This window comes from Vigna unguiculata, chromosome 9 (assembly GCF_037176805.1).
Source record: "Vigna unguiculata cultivar grain cowpea cultivar isolate G323 ecotype 2 chromosome 9, ASM3717680v1, whole genome shotgun sequence".
NCBI lineage: Eukaryota > Viridiplantae > Streptophyta > Magnoliopsida > Fabales > Fabaceae > Vigna > Vigna unguiculata.
The window spans coordinates 33,661,821-33,686,781 of NC_140800.1; the positions used below are offsets into that span (position 1 = coordinate 33,661,821).

At 30.8% G+C, this 24,961-nt stretch overlaps 3 protein-coding genes, 1 long non-coding RNA gene and 1 other non-coding gene across 9 annotated transcripts; 3 read left to right on the plus strand and 2 right to left on the minus strand.

Annotated features, from left to right (window-relative positions):
- Window positions 1-498: 498 nt before the first annotated feature.
- LOC114196285 (uncharacterized) lies at window positions 499-4,942 on the minus strand. Of its 3 annotated transcripts, none has more exons than XR_014984320.1 (4): window positions 4,264-4,942; window positions 1,230-2,844; window positions 1,020-1,088; window positions 499-783 (listed from the first exon to the last, which is right to left on the minus strand). It is a non-coding gene; the product is annotated as an uncharacterized LOC114196285 (long non-coding RNA). The 3 variants fall into 3 exon arrangements; XR_014984319.1 differs by having other exon boundaries at window positions 1,230-1,298; window positions 1,438-4,940; XR_014984318.1 differs by having other exon boundaries at window positions 1,230-4,932.
- Window positions 4,943-13,825: 8,883 nt separating this feature from the next.
- LOC114162695 (uncharacterized) lies at window positions 13,826-15,270 on the plus strand. Its single transcript, XM_028046654.2, has 2 exons — window positions 13,826-14,523; window positions 14,633-15,270. The coding sequence occupies exons 1-2, from the start codon at window positions 14,158-14,160 to the stop codon at window positions 15,002-15,004; spliced, it is 738 nt and encodes a 245-aa protein (XP_027902455.1). The 5' UTR covers window positions 13,826-14,157; the 3' UTR covers window positions 15,005-15,270.
- A 1,008-nt stretch (window positions 15,271-16,278) lies between these two features.
- Window positions 16,279-16,358, plus strand: TRNAL-UAG (transfer RNA leucine (anticodon UAG)). Its single transcript has one exon. It is a non-coding gene; the product is annotated as a tRNA-Leu (tRNA).
- Window positions 16,324-19,847, plus strand: PLR1 (NAD(P)-linked oxidoreductase superfamily protein). Of its 3 annotated transcripts, none has more exons than XM_028046653.2 (9): window positions 16,347-16,637; window positions 16,720-16,948; window positions 17,256-17,340; window positions 17,426-17,549; window positions 17,924-18,025; window positions 18,171-18,322; window positions 18,433-18,526; window positions 19,224-19,405; window positions 19,503-19,847. In XM_028046653.2, exons 1-9 carry the CDS (start codon window positions 16,524-16,526, stop codon window positions 19,504-19,506), a joined length of 1,086 nt encoding a protein of 361 aa, XP_027902454.1. In that variant the 5' UTR covers window positions 16,347-16,523; the 3' UTR covers window positions 19,507-19,847. The 3 variants fall into 3 exon arrangements, with proteins under 3 accessions (XP_085522377.1, XP_027902454.1, XP_027902453.1); XM_028046652.2 differs by having other exon boundaries at window positions 16,350-16,637; window positions 17,247-17,340; XM_085666251.1 differs by lacking the exon at window positions 19,503-19,847 and having other exon boundaries at window positions 16,324-16,637; window positions 17,247-17,340; window positions 19,129-19,408.
- Window positions 19,848-20,110: 263 nt separating this feature from the next.
- Window positions 20,111-22,744, minus strand: LOC114162696 (ubiquitin-ribosomal protein eL40 fusion protein-like). The gene is made up of 5 exons (XM_028046655.2): window positions 22,490-22,744; window positions 22,315-22,401; window positions 21,854-21,956; window positions 20,461-20,527; window positions 20,111-20,367 (listed from the first exon to the last, which is right to left on the minus strand). Exons 1-5 carry the CDS (start codon window positions 22,590-22,592, stop codon window positions 20,341-20,343), a joined length of 387 nt encoding a protein of 128 aa, XP_027902456.1. The 5' UTR covers window positions 22,593-22,744; the 3' UTR covers window positions 20,111-20,340.
- Between the last annotated feature and the right edge of the window lie 2,217 nt (window positions 22,745-24,961).

The window sequence follows — 24,961 nt, forward strand, 5'->3', positions numbered from 1 at the left end:
AATGATAAATCAATTATTGAATAATAATTGTATCAATAGTTAAAATTCTAAAAACTGTTAATAAATTTTATTTTTTCAAGAGATTTTTTTTCTGTCATTCAAATTCTATCAATTCTATGGATAATTTAGCTAAAAAAAATCGATGTGTATCAAAATATATCCTAGAAATAATACCTTTTGTATAATTTGTTCATTTTTATGAGATGAGATCTATTAATTCTTGTTCTTTGTCCAGCTGGATTAGGGGTGTTAAAGTGAGACAACCTGACTCACACGGGTTGGCTCACCGCGGATTGATCTAAAGAAGGATTATAGTTCAATCCAACTTATTCTTTGGTGAGTTAGAAATTTTGCAATCTGATCCAACTCACCATAGGTTGGTAGGTTAGGGATTGTCTTACTTACGAATATTTTTTTTCTATTTATTTTATATATTTATTGCATTACAATGAGAGTGAATTGACTTAATTTATTTTATATGATAATGAAATCAATGTATTCACCTAATTCTCGAAATATTATTATAAACAGTGGCAGATCTTGACCAACATTGTTGGGGGAGTCCAAATAATACATCCAAAATTTATACATTTCATTATTGTCACTAACACAATAAAAATGAATTCATAACTTAGTATAACAATAACTAAAAAATAAATCACAAATATCTAAAAGATTGCCCTTCGTTCCTTTAGATCCCTGAACTCATCAATAATTCACGGGTAGCTTCCCTTTTATCACTTCTAAAAAATGAATCTATTATTTTATTCTTCATCAATATACCTATTTAAAAAAAATACTAAAAAATGATTTATCATAATCTAATAAAAAATTGAGAGACATAAATACCAAAATAAAATTCGATGATAATCAAACCACACTTAAAATTCAATTATAAAAAACACACAGTACAATCATTTTTTCTTCTATGTTAATAAAAAAATAATAATATAAAAGAGGCTCATTAAATAAATTATTAAACTAATACTTCACTATCAAGTGAGACAAAAGAGAATTACCTTCTTTATTTCTTAGAGGATGGAAGAGAACAATTGAGAGATGAAAGCAAAAATAATTGATCTTTTTCTCTTCAGAAACAAAAGAAAATAGGTAAAAATGGAAGATGAGAACAATTTATAAAAAATTCAAGGCATAAACATATAAAAGTGACTCATTAAATAAATTATTGAATTAATATTTCACTATCAAATGAGATAATAGAGAATTACCTTCTTTATTTCTTCGATGATGGAAGAGAACAGTTGAGAGATGAAAGCAAAAATAATTGATCTTTTTCTCTTTAGAAACAAAAGAAAATAGGTAAGAATGGAAGTTGAGAACAATTTGTAAGAAATTCAAGGCATAAATATATAAAAGTGGCTCATTAAATAAATTATTGAATTAATATTTCACTATCAAATGAGACGAAAGAATTACCTTCTTCTTTTCTTCCTCGAGGATGGAAGAGAATAAAGGAGAAATAAGAGAAAAAATAATAGATCTTTTTCTTTTCAGAAATAAAAGAAAACAAATGAGAATGAAATATGAGAACAATTTATGAAAAACACAATTTATAATGAAAACAAATAATATAAAATATCTTGATAAATCTTTTTAATCTTTATTTTTTATTATATTTGATTTTATATTTTATTATTTATTAGTATTAATTATTATGTTTATAAAGGAAATAAAATATTTGATTTAATATTTATAACAAAATAAAATCAAAATACTAATATCTATAATAAAAAAAATTAAAATGTCGATGGTAAAAAAAAAATTCAAAATTTTTGGGAGTGCCAAGGCACCCCTGCATCCATAATACTCAGCCACTGATTATAAAGATAATAGTTAAAGATTAAAGTATCAACATATCTAACTTGACCAACAAATTAATTAAACATTTAAACTTTTCAAATATTATTGAATAACATTCTGGTATTTAAAAATATAAAATTGTGAACCTATATAATTAGGATTAGTAAATAATTATAAAAAATGTTAGTGGATTAAGTAAGTCAACCTACTTTCATCCCGTTTAACACATGAATTAAGTGAATCAAGTTCAGTTTAATCCACTTTTAAAAAAAGTGAATTTTTGTTAACTCATTCTAATTCAAATCCGTTAGCTACGAGTTAGAACTCATTTTATCATTTATAATCCGTACTCCTACAAGTGTCAAAAGAAGAAAAAATAAAGTAAATACAGCAAAAACCTGCAACCTTGTTATAATCACCCTGGTACCAAATCCTCCTGCACTACCAGAGTTAGGCTGAGATTATTAATAGGTTTGTTCATCTGAGTGGGAGAAAAGTGGGGAAAGTAAAATTGGGATATGATTCTGCCAACAACTTATGAGGCAATACACATAAAACCTACATTTCCAGTGATCACTTTCTGTTCCACCTATATATTAAATTTTTGTTCTTTTCCTTTTGTCCCTGTGTTGCGCACCTGCATCCCACTAGTGAAATAAAAAAACCTCGATTTTAATAATTAATGTTTCTTGTTTAGTCATGCATAACAAAACATCGCCATGTATAACAAATTTACATCATTGTATCCTTCAGACAACACAAAGAAAAGAAAGGGTGTGAGTCACACATCGTGGGGCTTTGTCTTAATAAACATCACTCCCTTTATTCTGGTTTCGATAGTGTACTATATAGCAGAAGTAGCACAATAATTTTGAGGATGTTGAGACTATGTACCAAACAAAAGGAAGAAGGCAAGAAAATGGAGATAGAACTGTGCAAAAAGGGCTTCTCAGAACCACACGTTCATTTTCTTCCTTTTTCCATTGCATCAATCAACAAAACAATTCGTTAGAAGCTGAAAACCTGTGTTTCCATTATCGATGGTTAAATTAATGTCACATTTTGTAGATCAATTGTTAATTCTAATATATTATAATTAATTGACTTAAAGAACCTAATTCATGACACTATTATCTCCAATCGATATCAGAGAAAGCCTTACTTACTTATTTGGATAAGCTATGCCTAAAGTTTCTTCGTTATTTTGCTAACCTTTCCTCGCAGATGAGTTTCTTTGTTTTGTGAAATGATGACACCACCTAATATTAAAGCTACCTTTTGTTTTTCACTTTCTTTAACTTATAATATATGCATACACACACAAATACATAGTTAATATAAAAAAATGTAAAACTTGCAACTTAAATAATGATTATAAAAGTCAATAATTTACCATACACAATAATACATATAAATGGAATGATTAGAAAATAACTAAGATATATATAATAAGATTTTATTAGCCCAAATGGGTAACTGAGAATCGTTTGTGATTACGTTAAACTTAATTAGAATTAATTTGATCACATGGGGGGATATATTTTGTAGAAGATAAAATAAAGAAAGAGTTAAAGAGAGATTCGAAAGATTTTCAAAAGACAGCAGAAAGAGGTCTCCTTTTTATAAAGAAAGAAAAGATAACAATAAAATAGAATCTATTCTACAGAATATTTTGTCACACAATATGCTTCAACTTACTATCCTTCTACATCAATGCCTTCCACTCACAAAGAATTAATTGCTGAAAATGATGAAAAGAGAAATTAAAGGGACGAAAAAGAACAATAATTGAATAATTGGTAAAGCTGAGGCGGTGGAGATCCACACGACATGCAGTTCTGTAACAGGAATCAACCCGAAAATACATAGAACAACATTTTGAAAATCAACGGAGATGATATTACAGTAATTAACTTGTGTGTTATGGAGATTTAAAAAGAAAAATTGGGTTTCAGTTAGTAATTTTTCTTTTGTTATTCGTAAACATGAAGGGAAGAAGAGCTATTACGATATAGGTGCATATGCTAACACTATTTTACTTAGTTAAAAGTCTAGAAACCCCTAAAACAGATCCTACACATAGACAGACACATGAGATCTCGAGACTCGTGATGAGAAATTTGGATCCAATGATTGAAAAGAGTGAACAAGAGAGAATGATATATATAGGACAGTGAAACTGAAACAAGCATGACAGAAAGATCTGAAAATGAGTAGAACCAGAATTCAAAAAGCAAATGATGGGTGCCTTTTTTGTATTGTGTTGAAGACAAGAAGGGCACATGTGCAGTCAAATGTTTTCATCATTACACGGATCCACCACTGAATCTCACTCACCATGAATCTCCACAGGTAAAAAAAGGGAACACAACAACATAATCAACGCAAAAGGGTATAACAACAGCCGAAAATTCAAAGAAAACAAAAACAATTATATCTGACCTTGAGAGGATGGTGATTTTGATGATGGAAGCTGTAATTGAGGGGAATGAAGCCTGGTCCGAGGAGACATAAAACATAATCTGCAGATGTTATATACAATTATTGCATCTGAATGATCTTATGTGAAGCAGTGAAAGGTAGAGTTATATATATATATATATATATATATATATATATATATATATATATATATATATATATATATATGATCGATCTCCTTGGACCACGCAGCATTCCCCTCAAAAGATGATAGCTTCCGGATCTTGTTCATTACATATGTTGAATCTGACTAACCCTTAAGAAGGTGGTTTTGTGTTGTGTTTGGTTCTGATATGGAAGAAGACACCATATTTGAAGGAAAGGAATGAAAAAAAAAAATGATTTGGTTTGAAAAGAAAGTAAAAGTAACGCGCAGAGAGAGAGAGAGAGAGTGGAGGATGTGAATGGATGGGGTCTGGTGGTGATGGTTATTTCTGGAACACAGCTGTAGTTGTTGGATGAGTCTCTCTCTCTCTTCTCTCTCTAAATGGTGTGGATGGAAGCACTAAGGTAATGAATGGAGTTTGTTGTATCTGGTTTCTGCCATAATATTTGATGCTTCCATATCTTTAACCTAATAACTCTTTCATTCACTCTCTTACTCTACTTGTCTTTTATGGTCTTGGTGGAAAATAATCACCATCATAGTCTATATACATTGTGGAAAACAAAAAAGAAACAAAGTAGATAAAGTAATAAATGTAAAAGGAGTTATAAGGTATGGAGGAGGAGGATTTGGAAGGAAGAATGAAACAAGAGGTTCCTCCACTAACAAAATATTAATAACTAATAAAAAACCTAAAGGATAAAATAAGAAAACAAAACTTTATAAATATATACATTAATTAATAAAAAATTATAATAAGTAAGATTTTTCAACAGTCACTACAAAAAAAATGTATTTTAGCGATCACTGAATTTGGTCGCTAAATAACATAAATCAGTCACTAAAATCATCTGCGACTGAATTAACGACTGAATTTATGGGATAAAAAGTCTAATTACATTGTTAGCAGAATTCATCTTTCTACAATAAAGATAAAGAGTGCTTACGTGTGTACATTACAAGAAATTTTTTAAATATTAATCAATTAATAATCAAATATTTAGTGCCTAATTTTTTAATTAAAGACTAATTTAGAGATAAATTTATCTAGTGATTAAAACCTTAATAGTTAATGATAATGACTAATTTAGAAACTAATTTAAAATAGAGATGAGGTTAATTATCAATTATAATTTTTTTAAACTATTTTAATTACCAATCATTTTAATTTATAAATGATATCTAAATTATTCATTACAATAATTAATTATTTTTTGTCATTAAAACTAATCATCGTTCAAATATTTTTTTTAGTGAGAATTTTGATAAAGGTTTTGCATCGGCAATATTAATTGCAGACCGATTAAAAAAATAAAGTTACTAAAGTTTAAACTTTAGATTACTAAGCAAAAAAAATTGATGTGTTTTTATAGAGTAAAAAGATCCTCGTACAGTTAAAAGAAGTATCCAACAATAATTCTGTTATTTCAAATGAAAATAATAATCTTTATCCAAATTTGCTTTAGATCGTATTCACGTGAGAGTAGTTGTAAATATAATTGTACTATGGTCACGCATCAGTTTTATATATCGTTTAAGTTAGATGCATTGTTTTATAAGAATATAAAGTAATAAAACAAATTTCCCAAATAATATTTTATTTAAAAAAAAAAACTTATAGCACTTTATGCTTTGAGTATGGACGTATATATAGAATTTGATGCAAAGGATCACTGAATTATTAGACAATATCAAGCGAATATGATTCCCATATGTCATTGAATGACAAAAGAAATATATAGTATTTTTTTGTGTTTCTTTTTTGTCGAACTAATAAAAAAATTCTTATGTGTATAAATTATCATGGTCCTATACTTATGTAAGTAAAAGAAATGTAGAAATAAAATTGATATTAATTAAGTATATTAGGTGGTCCACTTTGATACCATAAATTAGATTAATTTTCAAGCTCAAAATATTCCATGACAACTCATATTACAATAAAAAAAAGTGACGTATACAGATTTTTCGTAATTAAGTTGGTGGTGCATATTTTCTAGTTGATTACAATAAAAACAATATTGCACTTGCAACATTAATGCTAATAAATTAATAAAGATTCCTTTATCAATGACCCAAAATAACCAATAAAAGCTGTTTTAGGCACTACCTTTTTCTTTGATTTGAACTTTTAGACGCTACTTTTTGAAGAATTAGAATATATGTTTATCAATATAAGTTTTCTTTTCCTTAAGATAAATTTATTGAATCACATAAATAGTTTTGCATGTATAAAATTAAGGTTACAGCACATGCATTTGTATTGTCGGGAATAGTAGATGCATGCATGCGTAGATGGCGTAACCCAACTTAAGTAGGGTGGGTGGAGTAAAAGAAAAACTATAAGTTTTATTAACTATTTAATATATGAATGTTTTAGCAATTTAATGAAATAATGTAAAGATAAAGTCAATGTATACACATATTCATGTATCAATATCTTCGTTATCTTATTTCAAATATTGTCCATTTTAAATCTAATTTTTTTCATAATTTTGTTTTTAAAAAATAACTTGAAATATTAAAAAACTAAAATATATTTAAATTGTTTTTAATCTCAATTCATAAAATTATTAAAAATAGGAAAAATAATTAAATTAGTGTGAGTTGCACATATTATAAAGTAGTTTTAAAACTAATTTACGAGAGATATCTCAACTTTCTTAAAATATATATTGTAAAATACTTTTTTATTTTGTCAAAAAATTCAAAAGACATACAACAAAAAAAATTGCAAATAAATTAACCTTTCAACTCTTGGTAGCCAACCACGTTATAGTTGTCTTTCGACAAGTACTTGTGTATATTTCGGGCAATATTTTCTCCAGAATAATCAACTCAATAATTAAGAATTAATTATGAGTTATTCATTTTTGTAGTGTTAAGTATGTTTTTAGTTCTTAAACTTTGATTAAAAATTGGAATTCGTCCTTGTTCGAAACTTCAATATATTTTATTTCCTAAACTTTAAGAATGAATTAATATAGTTTTTTTAACTCAATTACATTAAATTTTTTAGAAGTGTCAAACATATTTCTTAGTAGATATTGAACTAAAAATCTGTCAAACAGTGTAAATAACTCTAATACTAATATGAAAAGCGTTCGACACGTCAAAAAAAGTTAACATAATTGAGGTTAAAAGGATTATATTCATTTATTTCTAAAGTTTAGGGACCAAAATTTATCGAATTTTCAGACAAGAACAAATTCCAATTTTAAATCAAAGTTCAGAGACTAAAAACGTACTTAACCATGCATTTTAAAATCAAATCAAACAGGTATGTTTTTGTCCGATGGTTCAACAAGTCGAAAAAAACATTAAAGTATTGAGCTCACATTAACTAAGGTCTTTTTTTTTCACCTCCCTTTTCTCGTCCTGCACCCCATTAAAGTCGTAATTTTCAAATTATCTCTTATTAAATTTATATTAAAAATCTCCACACCTCTTTATTTTTATATTTATCAGTCGGAAGATATTTTCAGAATTGGAAAATGTTTTTCGAAATATTTATTTTAAAAAATATGAAAAATATATTTTGAAATGATTGTTTCGAAAAATATTTTTATATCCAGAAATATATTCTACAACAGTCAATCCGGAATAAAAAAAAAAATATTTTTTATCTACAAATACATCATGAAATACTGGTTTCGAATTTTTTTTTGTATTTAGGAACAATCATTCTAAAATACAAAAAAAAAAAATAGATTATGTGTTTCAAAAGGTATTTTTGGTTTCCGAGATAATTTTCGAAACATCCATTTTGGAATTTCTTTTTATTCTGGAATGAACTTCCAAGTTTTTAGAGAAAGGATATTAAAGACATTTCGTTGGTGTTCTGAGTGCAAGAAAACAATAGAATGCAGGAAGAAACACCCTGGTGTAAGTATGAAGAAACCCAGTTTTGATGTGGGCTTCTAATGTCAATAGTACGGGATTTCTTTTTGCATCTCCCTTGTTTTCTTTTTGCACCCAAGTGTATGTATGAAGAAACCCAATTTTGAAACACTTAACCTGAAAATTTTTATTATTATATTTCGGATTAAGTATTCTTAAAATTATTCCCGAATGAAAATAACTTTCGAAGTGTCAGTCGTTAAGAAATATATTTTTTACACTGCATTCTGAAATAAGTGTATCAAAACATATTTCAAGATCCAAAATTAACTTTTGAAATATTTAATCCAGAAATCTTTTTTATATTTTGGATTAAGTGTTTCGAAAGATATTTTGATCAAAATACATTTTAAAACCCAAAATATGTATAAAATATATTTTATATTAAATTTTTCAAAAGCTATTACCAGATTTGAAAATTCATTCCAAAATATTCGGTCTGGAAAAATTAAAAAAGAAAATGGAAGTACAGGATTTTTTTTATTATAATTTTGACGAAGGGTAATTTGGAAATTACAAGTCTTGTGAGGGTGCAGAAAGAAAAGAAAATGCAGGAAGAAGAGCCCCATTAGTATGGTCGTTTATATGTAAAGGAAGGGTGTCTTTCCCGACTTAACTTTATTTTGAATTGTTACTTTTTCTCCGCTAACTTTTAAATTTGAATTCCATTTTCATGCATTTTTATGTTTTAACTATAAATTTTAAGGGTCCCAATAATAATCAATTGAAAATAATTAATAAATTTAACATAAAATGTCAATTTATAATGTTTTCTGATTCTATATTTTTTGAAAAACAATTGAAACAAGATAAAAAGTCACATCAAGTAGATTTTTCACCCATTTGGATCAATAAAACCAATATTTCTTACAGGCATCGCAGAATTGCCGTCGATCATATAAATATAAAAAAAAATAGTTATTTTTATCCTATAACAACAAAAACGTACTGCAAATACAAAAATTAAAAAAAAAAAGAGAAGAAAACATAGTATAAAAAACATTGAAATAAAGAATAAAATTTAAATATGGATGAGATAAATCTACTCACACTTTGACTCTTTGCGGGTTGTACAAGAGACATCCCTGCAAGTTGACAAACTTAAATGTTTAATGTATTTATATTTTCTTATAAACATAAATACACGAATTGACCAGGATAACTTGTCCCACGCTATCATTAACTTCAAATAATTTTGAACACATATAACATTAAACAAATAGCAAAAAGCAATGAAAATTTCAGCTCAACATAATAATACTAAAAAAATAACAATATCTAGCATGTGATAATAACTCTAGTACAAATAATTTTTCGTACAAAAGACACAATTGTCAAAGATAATGTCGTCAAGGTAAATCACATGTGTGTGAACAAATAATTTGAATGATGTAATTTGTCCTTTAACTCCAATAGTTTTTCAAACATTTGGGTAGAAGAATTTGGTAACAATGACACTACTTTGCTTTAAGAGGATAAATTGTTTAGAACTGTGGTGAACTCCATTGAAATGAATTGGTGTAAATGAAGTTTGGAAGGAGATAGGTTAAAAAGAAGTAGTAGTAGTAGTAGCAGCAATGGATAAGGATGGTAAGAAAATGAGTATTTGAAGTTTGGTTGGAGACATAGGACATGATTCTTGTTGATATGGGAAAATTGTCCATTAACCTTGATTGTTTTGAAAATGATTAGACGAATCTATCTAAGGGTAATAATGATTGGAAGAGCAATGAGTTGATTTAGGACTTTGAGGCACCTAATACCTAACTTTGCAAACCTATTGGTCTGAGGGCCACCCATTTGGCACAATTGGCACCCCGACACCTATCCCTTCCTCAAAAGCATAAGGACCCCATCCCATCTTAATACCTTCACGATAACACGAACACCAACTTCTCGGATAATTCATACTTACCCAAACGGAAAGCAACCCTAATCATGGCCGTTTCAAGACAAATTTCATGTCACTTTCACAAACAAATCAACTTCCCATCCACGGACCAAGCCAATGCCTCTCTCCCCACGCACTTTCCACCACCATTTTTTCGCCCGTCAAAACTTTCAGGTTAAATATATTTTTAGTGTCGATATTTTTATGCAAAATTGAAATTTGTTCATACGTTAAACTGTGATATAATTTAGTTCTCTAACTTTAAAAATGATTATATATAATTCTCTTAATTCGATTAAACTATTTTTTTTTTTATCAAGTAGTGTTTCAGGTTTGTGTTTGAGTTGTTTAGACACTTTTGGTATGTTTCAGCTCAAATCCTAACCTAAAATACTATTTAACATGTGAAAAGAGTTTAAGGTACTTGAGTTAAAATAATTATATTTAGGTTAAAATACATTTTTTGTCCCAATTTTCGTCAAGTTTTGTCAAATAAGTCCTAATTTTAGTTTTGTGTTCAAATAAGTCCCAATTTTCGTCAATTTTGTTTAATTGGGTCTTTTTTTACTAACACTGTTTAAATCATTAACGGCTATGATGAACAGTGACTCCACGTGTCACTTCGTGGTTTTTTTGATTTTTTTTAATTTTTTTAATTTTTTTAAAAAAATAATTTTTTTTTAAATGTCCACGTGTCCATCCAACCGCGTGTCACGTGTTAAAGTCAATGTTCTATATTCAATTTGTTCCTTATATTTGTTACTTTTGTTCAATTTAGTTCCAATTTTTGTTAACATGAACTAATTTGGTCCCTCTCCAAATTGAAACTAAATTTAATTTTTATATTAAAATTCACATTTTTTATTAAATATTTTTATATAATATATTAAAATTCACATCATTATAACTTTGATATAAAAATTAAATTTGGTCACATTTTCGATAGAAAAAAAATTGTTCAATTTTAAACAAAATTGCGACTAAATTTAACAAAAATAACAAATATAGAGACCAAATTGAATATAGAACATCGACTTTGACACGCGACATACTATTGGGTTGACATGTGGACATTTAAAAAAAGTTAAAAAAAAAAATTAAAAAAATTAAAAAAATTTTAAAAAAAATTTAAAAAAATTTTAAAAAAAATTTTAAAAAATTTTAAAAATCTAAAAAAATCACAAAGTGACTCGTGGTAGTCACTGTTCATGGTCGTTAATGATTTAAACGGTGTTAGCAAAAAATGACCCAATTGAACAAAATTGACAAAAATTGTGACTTATTTGAACACAACACCAAAATTAAGACTTATCTGACAAAACTTGACGAAAACTGAGATCAAAAAGATATTTTAGAATTATATTTATTTTCTTTTTCAAATTTTGAAACCAAAATTATTAAAATTTAGAATATGAGCGAATTCCAATTTCACTTTAAACTTTATAGATTACATATATATTTAACCCAAAACTTTTAAATCTAGTTATTCATTTTTCAGAGCCCTGCCTTTTCCAATGATTCAGGGATCAACAAACTAAATTAACTAAACTGTACAAAATTTTCTCTTAATTACATACAACCATTGCTTAATCTGAATTTTGCTTAATCAACACAAATCAAAGTGAATTGTTTTAAATAATAGTTTAAGGCTTTAGTTTGAAAAGAAAAGAAAACTCATTCATGTGAAGTTTGATTTCTGTGGTAGTATATTATAGTACTGTTTCGGGTTTTTCAAAAGATTCATTACTCAACTCATTTCCACATTTTGTTGTCGGGTATGTTTGTGTGCAGTTTAGCTTTCCATAAGCTGGTTTATTAGTGCAGTTTAATTAGTTTTATTATGTGAATAGTTTATGTTCAAATGCTGAACTAAAAATAAAAAGAAGACAACATCACATGTTTCAACATGAAGTAGCCACCAGAGCTAATCCAAGGATGAAGTGTGTGTTTGTTTTGAATTCGAACTAATGAAAAACTCCAATGGACCAGACCAATATTGGGGAAGAAACTATTCACTGTAGGAGTTTGGAGGATGAATAGAATGATGCTTCTTAAAAATGTTCCAAAAGTAATTCACTTGGCGTGCAATTGTGACATTTATAGTGTTGGGGCATCTCAACTTCTTGACCTTAGCGTTTTTTGTTTTGCTTGTTTGGATGCACGAGACACATCACCAAACACCAACCAAGACTGCACCAACACAGAAAAGCCAATCTTCAAAGGCTCTTAACCATGGACAGAGATTCATAAAGCAAACCTAATGCTAAAGCTTAATTTGACAAGGACTCGTGTCCACAGTTTTGCTAAAAACAAAACCAGGAATTAAGTGGGTTCCTTAGGCCAACAAGTATGATTGGCAATAAATGTAAAAACTCGCTTTCTGTGATTTAACTCCATAATGTAGCAATATTTTGTCTGTATTAGGCTACGTCTATTGACCCTTATCTTCTTTGCCATGGAAAATCTACATTATTAAATGATTCCCATTTCATCTTATCTCTTCTCTTATCTAACCAAATGACTCACACGGATTACAAACTTTCACCGTAGAATACATGTATATATATAACTTATTCACCGTTTCTATTAACTCAACTTTATAAAATCAGTTAGATGCGATTTGAACTCGTTTATATATTATGAAGGTACTTTACAACTCAAGCTAAGAACACAGTTCCTTCATTTCCCTTCAATAACTTGTGCAGAGTATTAGCATTTGACTCAGCCATCAACTGTGTGTAGAAAAAAGACACTGCCACTTTACCCAATTAACTTTGCTATCAACTGTGTCAATCAGACACACTATCCGGTCATATTTTGTATGAGTTCATCGATCTTCAATTTTAGCCACCTAATTTAGAAAGCAACCTGAGAATAATGACACGGGATAAGAATTTTCTTGTCAACAGATCCAAACAACAAAAGAAAAATAGGTCCACTGTTGACAGAAACATTAGTCCTTCCATAACAAAGTAACCTCCAATTTAGCTGGAACTTACAATCAAACAATATAATATCTTATTGTTGCCACCGTTGATTTTTGGCAGCCACTGCGTGAGAGTAGCTCAGCTGAATGATCACTGATGTGCCATCCCAGTTGTATTTCCCCCCTTTTTCTTCTATCAAGTCCAGAAGAAATAGTTAACTTCTAACATGTAAATGTAACGATGTGCATATATGGACCTTGTTTTGTGTCTGTTTCTAAGTTGTTGTTGACCTTCTTTTCTTGTCACTTTTATTTCTTGAGATCAACAACCATATAACCAAAGCTCTTCAAATATATGAATGTTCGTAGTTATTCTTGATGATTACTTTGTTATACGTGCTGTTGGCTGCATCTGAGTTATAATATTATTATACTAATATTGGTGACAGACAGTGTATGAGCAAGGTAGTGTGTTATTGGCACAGTTAAAATGTTAAAGTTTGAATTACTGGATGATGTGAGCTGAGATTTAAATTATGCAGAAAGTACATAAATTTTTTGTTGAGTGAAGATACATTGCAAGGAGTAATATGATATATATATTTGAGGGCTAATTTGGCTAATTGATTTTCTTGCGTGGTTTGGATATAAAAAAGCAACAGATACGTGTGCTTGTGAGGGTGACAAGTGACAAGCAATGAGTTCCTTCTACAAACAAAATAGTATATGGGCGATAGATAGGCTACAAGTAAACGAAGGAAGCAAGATCATTTCTTCTTACTTAACAAAAGATAGAAAGAGCCACACGGTATCTTATCCCATAGGACACCATCATCCTTCCATTACAAGTTCCAATAACGTGAAACAAATGCTTTTCAGATACTTTCTTTTATGGCTACCTATATATTCTGCACCTGATCCCCCCTCACCGGACTTTTAAATCACATAATTCTTTTTTATTTGTTGGTGGCAAACAGATTGTGTATCCAATTCCAAATTCACCCATAAAATACTTCCTTTCTCACTACTCACATGATGGAGGGAGATGAGAATATTCAAGCATCAAAGGGAAAAAATGTTGAAAGCTTCACCAGCTTGGAGGCACCAAGGAGGAAAAACAAGAAGATAGAAAACAAGAGGAGGTTCAGTGATGAACAGATAAGGTCGCTAGAATGCATATTTGAGACAGAGTCAAAGCTTGAGCCAAGGAAGAAGATGCAACTGGCAAGAGATCTTGGCCTGCAGCCTCGCCAAGTTGCCATATGGTTCCAAAACAGAAGGGCAAGGTGGAAATCAAAACGCATAGAGCAAGAATACAGGAAACTGAAGGATGAATATGACAATTTAGCATCTAGGTTTGAGTCCCTAAAGAAAGAGAAGGAGTCTTTGCAAGTAGAGGTAAGTTTCTGGTTGTTGTTCTGACAAGATTAGTTCTTAGTTCTTACTGTTGTTGATTCTCTCAACAAAACATGCGACCCTTTAACTTAGTTATTTGTTTCTCAAACAGTTGCAGAAGCTGAGTGATTTGGTGGTGTCATCTCATGATGGTGGAAGGGAAGACAAGGGTGGAAAAGAACACAGCATAGAGGATGGTGGTTCAGGCAGTGGATACAGCAGTTGGAAGCCTGAAGAAAAACCAAGGTTTTCGAATGAGGGTTTGGAGGAGAGAGTAGGTGTGTATTCAGATGATCAAAATGAGAATAGCATGATGAGGAGTGAGAAATCTGAGGACAAAGGACACCAAGTTCTGAGAATGGATGATAATGATCACGCTGAGATGCCATTAGCATCACTTGAAAAATGGTACAATAGTGTGGACCCTAATGGCATCTTGGACCAGTCATGTAGCAGCTCTCAGTGGCTAGATTTCTGGACTTGAAAAGTGAACAACACTCTGTGTTCCATGTATGATGTTTGTTTCCTCCGAGAAGGAACAAAGATTGGTTCGTACTTGGCTGGATCTTGTGCTGCCAACTGGTGAAAACTCAACATTCCAGCCTTGAAGAATGTCGAATAGGCCAAGAAACTGGAAGAAAGTTTTGTAGGCTTAATTTGATAGGGAGAGAATTAAGCTAGCCTCACCAAATTCAATTGTGTAGAGATTTGGAAAAGAAAATAATGTGCAATGATGTCTCTGTTTGTCCATGCTTGCATGCCTTTCCCATCCCTTTGCGTGTGTGTGCGTGTGTTCTTCCTTCCTTTTCCTTTTCCCACTTCAAGGGGTTAATACTTAATATTCTTTAAGGGGACCTCTCTTTTATTATCACTTTAGCTTATTCCAAGTGCGATCTCTACAGGAACAGAAACGAAACGAATGAACCGTGTGAATAAGATATTGCTCCAATTCATGAAGCAGAGAATATGTTTGTTCATTTCAACTAAGTCCATGGCCCTTAGAACAGAAGAGAATTTCAGTAGAAAAACCTGTTTGAGGAATGGATTATAATGGTTAGAATGTCTGCATAATTATTTGCCACACAAAATCCATGCTTTTGATTAGAATAATATAATATGATCATCTAACTTTGTTTGATATTCAATATATGGGATTATGTCCCATAATAAATTGGTAATAATAGATCACCGGAATTGTTTCAGTTCTTATGATTTCCACTTGTTAGTTTTCTTACTTAAAGTGACTTCAGCAACATATATTCTGCTAAAACACCAGAATATTGATTGGTGCGGTCAAGGTTAATGATTTGTTGTAAATTGGGATTAAAATTGAGTACTTTAAACATAAAAGAGTTAAAATATAAAAAGCAATGATCACATTCAGATTCAATTACAGTTATCATATTTATTAAATTAGAAGATTAGAAGAGTGTCCCTACATTTCAATGGATCAGAACACCACCTCAGACTCATCTCTTATCCTACCCCATATAAACAACCATCATCTTAGCGATATCATAAATGCACAGACATCAAATATGAAGCGAAAATAGTGAGTGTGAATTAGACATTACGATAAGTTCCCATCTTCAATCAAACATCACTTAGCAAACATTTTCTTCAAACAATTTATTTTATTATATAAAAGTTAGCTGGGCCTTGATAAAATGTATGCATGAATATCAACTTCACGTGATAATGAATTGTACAACTATATTATATATATTCAAATAATAAATGAATCATTATAACAAGTAAGACAGTTTGGCCGAGTGGTCTAAGGCGCCAGATTTAGGCTCTGGTCCGAAAGGGCGTGGGTTCAAATCCCACAGCTGTCAATTTCTGATTATTTTTTTGTTTTCTAAACTGATCCAAAAGGAAATCGAAAATCAATGGTTACCACACACAAAACATCAACTTATTTTAACGTTGCTGGTTAACTGTGTTCCAAACTGGTCTCGGTCTAATTCTTGAATTTCATATTTTTCACTCACCCTTCATCAATGGCACTCTCAGTTTGCAGTGTTGGCCCTTGGAATCTTAACCCCAAAGCATTATCAACACCATCTTTTTCCTTCAAGTCTCTCAAATTCCCTCCCTTTTGGCCAACCCAAAAGGTAAAACAATTTCCCTTTTGTGGCATGTATGTATGGTGTGAGTGGGAAGGTGGCTTCAAATTTCAATGGTTGATTGTGGCAGGTGAAGATGGGTCCTCTGAGTGTGTCTCCGATGGGGTTTGGAACGTGGGCATGGGGCAATCAGTTTCTCTGGGGATACCAGGAATCCATGGATGATGAGCTCCAACAAATCTTCAACATGGCTCTGGACTACGACATCAATCTCTTTGACACTGCTGATTCTTATGGCACTGGAAGGTTAAACGGTCAGAGTGAGAAGCTTCTGGGGAGGTTCATTCGAGAGTTTCAAGGTTCATCTCACATTCCTTTCTAACTTTCACTTACTTTGTTATATATTCTGTTGTTACTTGCCCTTCCTAAATGGTTTTGTTGTTTGATTTATGTTAATTTTCTGCGTCATAATTATCACGTTCATTAAACTTTTGAAATAGTGTTTTATCGAAGTAAATACTTGTATACATGATGGTTCGTAATTGAATGGTAGTATATAAAATCTTTACATCACAAGTGTTGTGTGTGTGTGTATTATATATATGGTGATTCTTTAATTCACATTCGTTGACCATATTGAATGTAACACTTCCTTAGAGAAAAAAGGGAGCAAACGTGACATAGTGATTGCTACTAAGTTTGCTGCATATCCATGGCGCCTTACACCAGGGCAGTTTGTGAATGCTTGCAGGTATTTCTTTGTGTGTATGAAATATTTGCTTTAAGTATCTTTTTTTTTGCCTATGATTTTGAATTTGGATGAAATAAACTTTCAGGGCGTCACTAGATAGAATGCAAATTGAGCAAATTGGGATAGGACAACTACACTGGTCAACTGCAAATTATGCTCCTTTGCAGGAATTAGCTCTTTGGGATGGTTTAGTGGCAATGTATGAGAAGGTTACGATAATTCACGTTTAATAGCAATATTATGGGTATATATAATCAAGTTAAGGCCTTGAGTGAAACATTGTTAAGAACTATGCTGAAGGGTAACTTGTGAACGTGTTCTGCTATCTTAACTTCATAACTGATGTTTGCAATGCTGCGTGAGTAGCATAAACCTGTAAGGGTTGGATGGAAAACATTAATCTTCTTCTTAATGCACAACGTGGATAAAGTCATTCAGAGTGCTTTTGATTGTACATTCTTTTTCAGTGTTAGATCCTCATATTTAAACATTAACTTAAATGGTTATTACATCGTCCAGAAAAATTAATTTAAATTTATTGAATGATCCAAATTTTTGTACTCATATATATGTTGTCGTTTAGGGTTTGGTTAAAGGTGTTGGAGTAAGTAATTACGGACCAAAGCAGCTTCTAAAGATACATGATTATCTGAAAGACCGTGGAGTCCCCTTATGCTCAGCCCAGGTATGAAGTTATGTGTAAATGTAATTTAGCATTCAAATTTTGCTAGACATAATGGGAAAATAGGCATGCTCTTTGTATGTAGACACCAATCAGTAATTATACTGGTATCATGTTAATAATGTTCTTCATGATTTCAATGTTTCAGGTGCAGTTTTCTTTGCTCAGCACGGGGAAAGATCAACTAGAGATCAAGAGTATATGTGACTCTCTGGGTATCCGAATGATTGCTTATAGTCCTCTGGGACTTGGAATGCTTACTGGGAAATACTCACCATCTAAACTTCCAAATGGTCCAAGGTATGTTGATATTTTAAGCAAATACTTTAGGGGGATAAACAGAGAATAACTTTGTATCACAATGCATTATTATCTTGTAGAATAGTTTAGTAATTAACCCCATTTCACAGGGCGTTGCTATTTAAACAAATACTTCCGGGACTAGATCCTTTATTGAGTTCCCTCAGAGATATTGCAAATGAACGGCGGAAAACCATGTCACAAGTAATCATTTTCCCATTTTCGTTTTCTTTTTATGGTGCCAATTTCTTGTAGATATCTTGTGAATGTCTCTTAGTAGTAAAAGAGAACTAGTTAAATGCTTGATCATAGATCTTTTAAGAGAACTAGTTCCATTGTGCATAGTTCTATATTACTATCAATGAATAGATAGTAATGTGTTTATCACTCCTTTTTGTTGGACTTCATTTTCTCACATGTATTGGGAAGCACAACAACTACCAAAATTTAAGCTAGTTTTATCACTTTTGCAAAGCTGGGTCCTCTTCGCCTGGAATCATGTTTAAAGTTTCACCTTAGTAAAATGTAATACATTAAGTAAGATGTATATTAGCAAGGTAAAACTTTAAATATGATTAGAAAAGTGTACACTGTAGAAGTCTTCTCATACATCTTATCCACATAAAACATGAGAACTAGTGTTGCTTCATTATCAAGATCAACTACCTAGAAGCAAACTTTTAATATGACATTTATGTTTATAAATGTGGTACTTCCCTACGCAGCTTACTTTTTTAAAGGTTATATATAAAGTAGTAGCCTTTTACAGAACCACCGACCAACCCACTTAATTGTCCTTGTCTTAGGTGCGTGGAAAATGACAATGCTGACCGACTACTTGACCAGCCTTGCCCGAACAGCACACTTTATCACCATCTCATTCTTTCATTTATCATGTCAGGTAGCCATAAATTGGTGCATTTGCAAAGGTACAGTTCCAATTCCTGGAGTTAAGTCAATTAAACAAGCGGAGGAAAATTTAGGTGCTCTCGGTTGGCGCCTATCCTCAGACGAGTTGCTTCGGTTGGATTATGCAGCAAACGAATCACCTCGAAGAATGATTCAAAACATTTTCCAAACCAGGTATACATATTTCTCCTATTCCAAACCAGATAACACACAAAACAGGGGTTGCAATGATTCAAGTGTTTTATTTTACGTGATTTGGTATTCATAACAGATAAAATATGAAGCGAGACCTCAGCACAAGGTGCGACAGAGAAAAGGCTTATTTTCACTCACTGAAGGTCACATTTCTTTATCATCCTGGTATCAAGAAAGGCGAATAGCGGCCAATGGATCCGTTTCATTTTTAAGAGAATTGCAAACTGATTAACCTGATTCAGGATGCCATGATATTACATTTAGGTTCTTGTGATAGGCCATTGAAATAAAGAAGAAGCCGCGATGCCACATCTACTTTTGGACGGTATAAAGCATTGCTTTTGTACTTAATTTGTTAAAAATCATACTGACTTAGAAAATAATTGTTCAATGCGCAATAATAAACTAAACTTTCAGTGAAGACCAGCAGCAACGCTTAGAATCCCCCATCATACTTAAAAACAACGTCGTCTCCCTCAATATTTTTTAATCCTCCGACCGCAAGCCCAAAAAAAAAAGAAATTCTTTACGCTTCCAAGGGCAACCGAGTTAAATAAATAAAATGAATTAAGATATCAAAATTACGGTAATGGTGTATCACGAGTTATGTGAAAGGAAATTAAAGAGTTAAGATTACGGGCCTGACCTTCCACGACTTATAATGGAAATAAAAGTAATAAAAAATAGTCGGGGAAACAATGACTTGAAAAGCATTATTGTCAAACAAAATTGTATCACCATCAAGAGGAACGGTAGAATAATTCAAACGAGTCTCATTGAAAACAAAAATCATGAGAAACTGTCAAATTTCCAAAAGATTTCCTACGATACTAAAAAGCTAATGGAGTTGTCAGGTTTACAAGATATCCAGTAATCCATAACAACATATGTTTGCATCTTGCAGTCAGAACAGTTTACTTGATCTTCTTCTTTGGCCTCAACTGCAATACAAAAGTAAAAGCCTCATCAGATAACACGGAATTTCATTCCATAAAAATTGAGCAGTGAGACATGGCGCTAAAAATTTATTATACCTGGTTGCTGTGTCCACACTTCTTCTTCCTGCAGTTCACAGCACGAGGGTGTAAACGTGCGTAGCACCTGCGAAGCAAATTGATTAATGAGCATAATGGCTGTGAATGGACATTAGTCATCTAATGGACACTGAACATGAATAGGTTAAGCCACTGTATATAACGTAGGCTTTCTAATACTTGTAGTCCAACATGCATCCCTTGGTTCTCAAAAGAAACAGAATTTTGCTATGAATACTACCATTTCATTTTTCAAGAATATATCGTTTCAGATTACATTTCATTTACAGCACATCAGAATTCAACACCACCTTACTACGACAGAAGTAAGCCAGAATGCTTTCTAGAGTGCACTTAATTTGAAGCTTGGAACCTATTAATATCGAATTCATTTTATAAAAACGAAGTTCAAGTCCAAGAGAACATTTTGGAAATTCCCAGACAAACAGACATAACAGAAAATATGATTTGATGCATTGATTGTATCTTCTCAATCCAAATTACAAACAAGTTCCATAAAATAATTCATCTGTAAAGGAAGTTGCCTTTTGATTCAGCAGTGCCTAAGCAAGTTAAGCAATTATTCAAAAGCCAATTTCGCTACGTAAGTCTGTTGCTATAAAAAAGATAGCTGCTCATAGCCTAACACGCATCAAGATTTCAATGCATCTAAGGAAGTCAAAGGTAAAAGGGACTTGGCCTTAGCTTGGATGGGGGAAATGAGAGTAAAGAAAATAAAGGGAAGGAATATTATGGATATATGGGTATTCTCTGGTACATAAATGGTATTTTACCCTTGTGACAATATTCATCATTTAGATGTCACTCTAGATGATTAACAATTCATTCCCAAGGGTGAAAATGTCATTAGTAGCAGTAAATAAATTATTCTGAACGAAAAGTTTAGCATCCCTCCCCTTATCCATCGCAATGGTTGATCAAGAATGAGTGGATTTGGGACTAGAGTAGACAAATAAAAGGGTTCAAATCAACTGACGGCCGAGTGGGGGGTGGGAACACGGTATAAGGAACAAAACATAGGTCTTTGACATAGTGGCTGAGTAGTGAGCCAGAAGACCTTGGCACAGGGTTTTCTAGACACATGCAACTAAGAGAAAACAGCAATCTGATGTTGCCATACATTTTCCATACAGATATTCAGGGTAGACATACACTCAATTCAGCACTCAGCATTCAGCATTTACATCTGAATCAGTACACTACTTGCCAACAGATTAGGCATGCAACATAATTACAACAGAGTTTCATGTGACTTTAGTATACAATATAAAAAGTTTTCTTGTCAGTTTTGACTATACTTCACACAAGAACAATATGTCAAATTAGTGCTGAATGAACCAACTGGATCGAATACTAGGATGTGTAAACTTACTTGCGGCAAATCATCTTATCCTGGTTATACTTCCTGGCCAATGCCATCAAAGATGGCTCAATAATACCACCACGAAGCCTTAAAACAAGATGCAATGTTGACTCTGCAAAAATAGAGAAACCAACCTAATGATAAGTCTCATAATTTACACTAAAGTTATTGAGCATAATTAGCAATACTTGGGGTCTGCTGTTTCTCAGCCAAGCAGCACGAAGATGCTTGGAGTTGGACACAATAAAGTAAAAAGCACCTGATCGTCATATTCACAAAGATTATGTTAATTTTTACCAATTTAAAAACTACAGATTTCCACCTCAAACACCTACACTCTTTCATACACATATATGGCTAACTACAATTCCTACAATCCAATAAAAATGCTAAATCAATTAATTACCGCATTCAAAGCATTAGAGCAAATAACATAGACAAAGCAATTTCGAAATTGAGGTTTTGCAGACCTTTTTGGATGTTGTAATCTGCGAGGGTACGGCCATCCTCCAACTGTTTCCCGGCGAAGATCAACCTCTGCTGGTCCGGGGGGATCCCTGGAAAGAGAGAGATACATAACGAGTCAAACAAACAACGAATAAGAGAGAACGATTAATCAATGGTGACGTTTCAATTAAACTGCACCTTCTTTGTCCTGAATCTTTGTTTTGACATTATCAATGGTGTCACTTGACTCCACCTCAAGGGTGATGGTCTTCCCCGTTAGGGTTTTCACGAAGATCTGCATCTTTCCCTTTTTTTTCCCAAACTGCTATTAGGGTTTCTCGCGTGGTTTTACGTAATATTTATATGGAAGGGTTAAGAGTAGTAGGGTTTTCAGAACCCACGGTGTGTTTGGTTAGGGGTTATGTTATTCCAAAACAATTTCTTTGTTGATTTTAATTTGACAAAGGCTTCTTTTCCTTATGATATTATTGGCTAAGAATATATGTTTAAAATTATATTTAATTTTGATTTTCTATTATAGTTTCAAAATATATTGATTTTAATATTTTTAAATATATTAAAACATTAATATATTAAAATTAAGATATTTTGAAAATATGTTAAAGAGATAATATCAAATATTGAACCGAATATATAAAGTTGGTTATATCACATTTTCACTAATCATATTTTTTAGAACATCACATAGTACGGTTGTTAAAATTTTAATGAAACGCTTAAATTTAAAAATGAATATCTATATTATTAATTTATACTTCGTCATGTTGGTGTAAAAAAATTTTGTTCGGTTTTACCATTTTAATAATTATTTTTAAAAATTTAAATAAAACATATTTCATAATTTTATTCTTATTAATTACTTTTTTTAATTCAAATAATTATTCATATTAAAAAAATTATTTACGCAATTCAAAAATTATACAAATCATTTATAAACTATAAAATAATTTTTATAAATTAAAACTCATAATATTTTTAATTATTGAAATTAAAATTCATTTTATACTTTAATAATGTAATACCCCAATAAATAGTACAATACTACTAGTTAAGTTAAGATATTATATAATTGCTATCCAAGTATGTCCAAAAAGAATAGATGATTAGTTCATTGTAGCTATCTAAAAGGCAAAATTGACATCAAAGTAAATTCATAAACAACTCCAACAACAAAAACAAAATAATTATAAAAGGATAAGAACTGTGAATTTTTTTTTAAATATAACGAAGTGAATAAAAACTTATCTAAAGACCATACAGTTGCACCACCATCATCATCTTTTGTTGAACCAACACCTGATTCCTCATATACTCAAACCAAATAATAGTGATCATTGCAACATAACGACATAAGCACAAAAAAAGGTAATCTACTTTATAAAAGGAGCATGCATATAGGCAAGTAAAAGAGATTTCAACACATAAGCATACAATTCAAGTAGTCGTCGTGAAGTGAAACATATAATATAGACACTCTAAACTCAAATATTCGGATATATTCATTAATGTCAGATTCATTGGAGATACGCACTGACCATTGTTAATAGGTTTCATCCTACCACACACAACAATGTCCTTTGCGTCTTAGGCTAAGGAAAAAACCTAGATTAAAATCTCTTGCTACTTTTACCAAATAATCCAAAACAATTATATTGTAACTTTTTGCTAAGTTCCTTGGATGTGACACTTGTTGATAATACTACACATTAATGTACTTACTGAAAATGATTATTAAGAACTAGTCATAAACAAGCCAAGTATTCACTAAGTGAGTATACCTCCAAACACGAACAGATCTTAGTTTGGACAAAGGGGACCATGGCCCCCCAAAAACTTTTCTTTTATATTTATATAATTTAGAATATAATTTTAAATACATTTTTTAAAAGTTAATATTTGTAATATATTTTATATTTTTCATATTTTAATAAATTTTTATACATTTATATCTATATATGAAGAAAATTCTTTTTTTTTCTACATTTATTTTTCAACTTCACCTTTTAAATATATTTTAAATAAAAATAACTATTTTTTAAGTGATTATTTGTTTAATTTGACATTTTTTATTTGATTATTTTTTTTTAAACTTAATCATTATAAATGAAAATTAATTATAGTAAAATAAAAATTATTTATATTTAATTTTATAATTATAATAATTATTATTATTATAATTTTAATATTTTTATTATCATAAAAAAGTAAATAAAATGTTTTTACTTGTTTATATAAAAATTTTGGAATTACCCTCTTGGTTCTTATTTTCATTCATAAATATCAAATTGGTCTTCCATTTTTATTTTAGTTTAAATTTGATCCCAATTTTTGAAAATTTGATGCAATTTTGTAATTTTTTCGTTAAATTTCTTGAATAGGACCAAGGTTTTCTCATCAAAATTGAAGTTGTGAATAATGATGGTTTGCTTTGTTGGTATAATTGACATAATTTAGTATCATTTTTGATAAAAAATTATTACTCCGCTTCAAGAAATTTAATGAAAAAGATTAAGTTGCATTGATTTTTAAAAATCGGGACCAAAATGAGACTTAAAAACACTTGAGGACCAACTAAACATTTTTAGACAAAAAAATGGAACAAAAGAAATATTCAATCAAAATATTGGCACCCTAAAGATATTGGCCGAA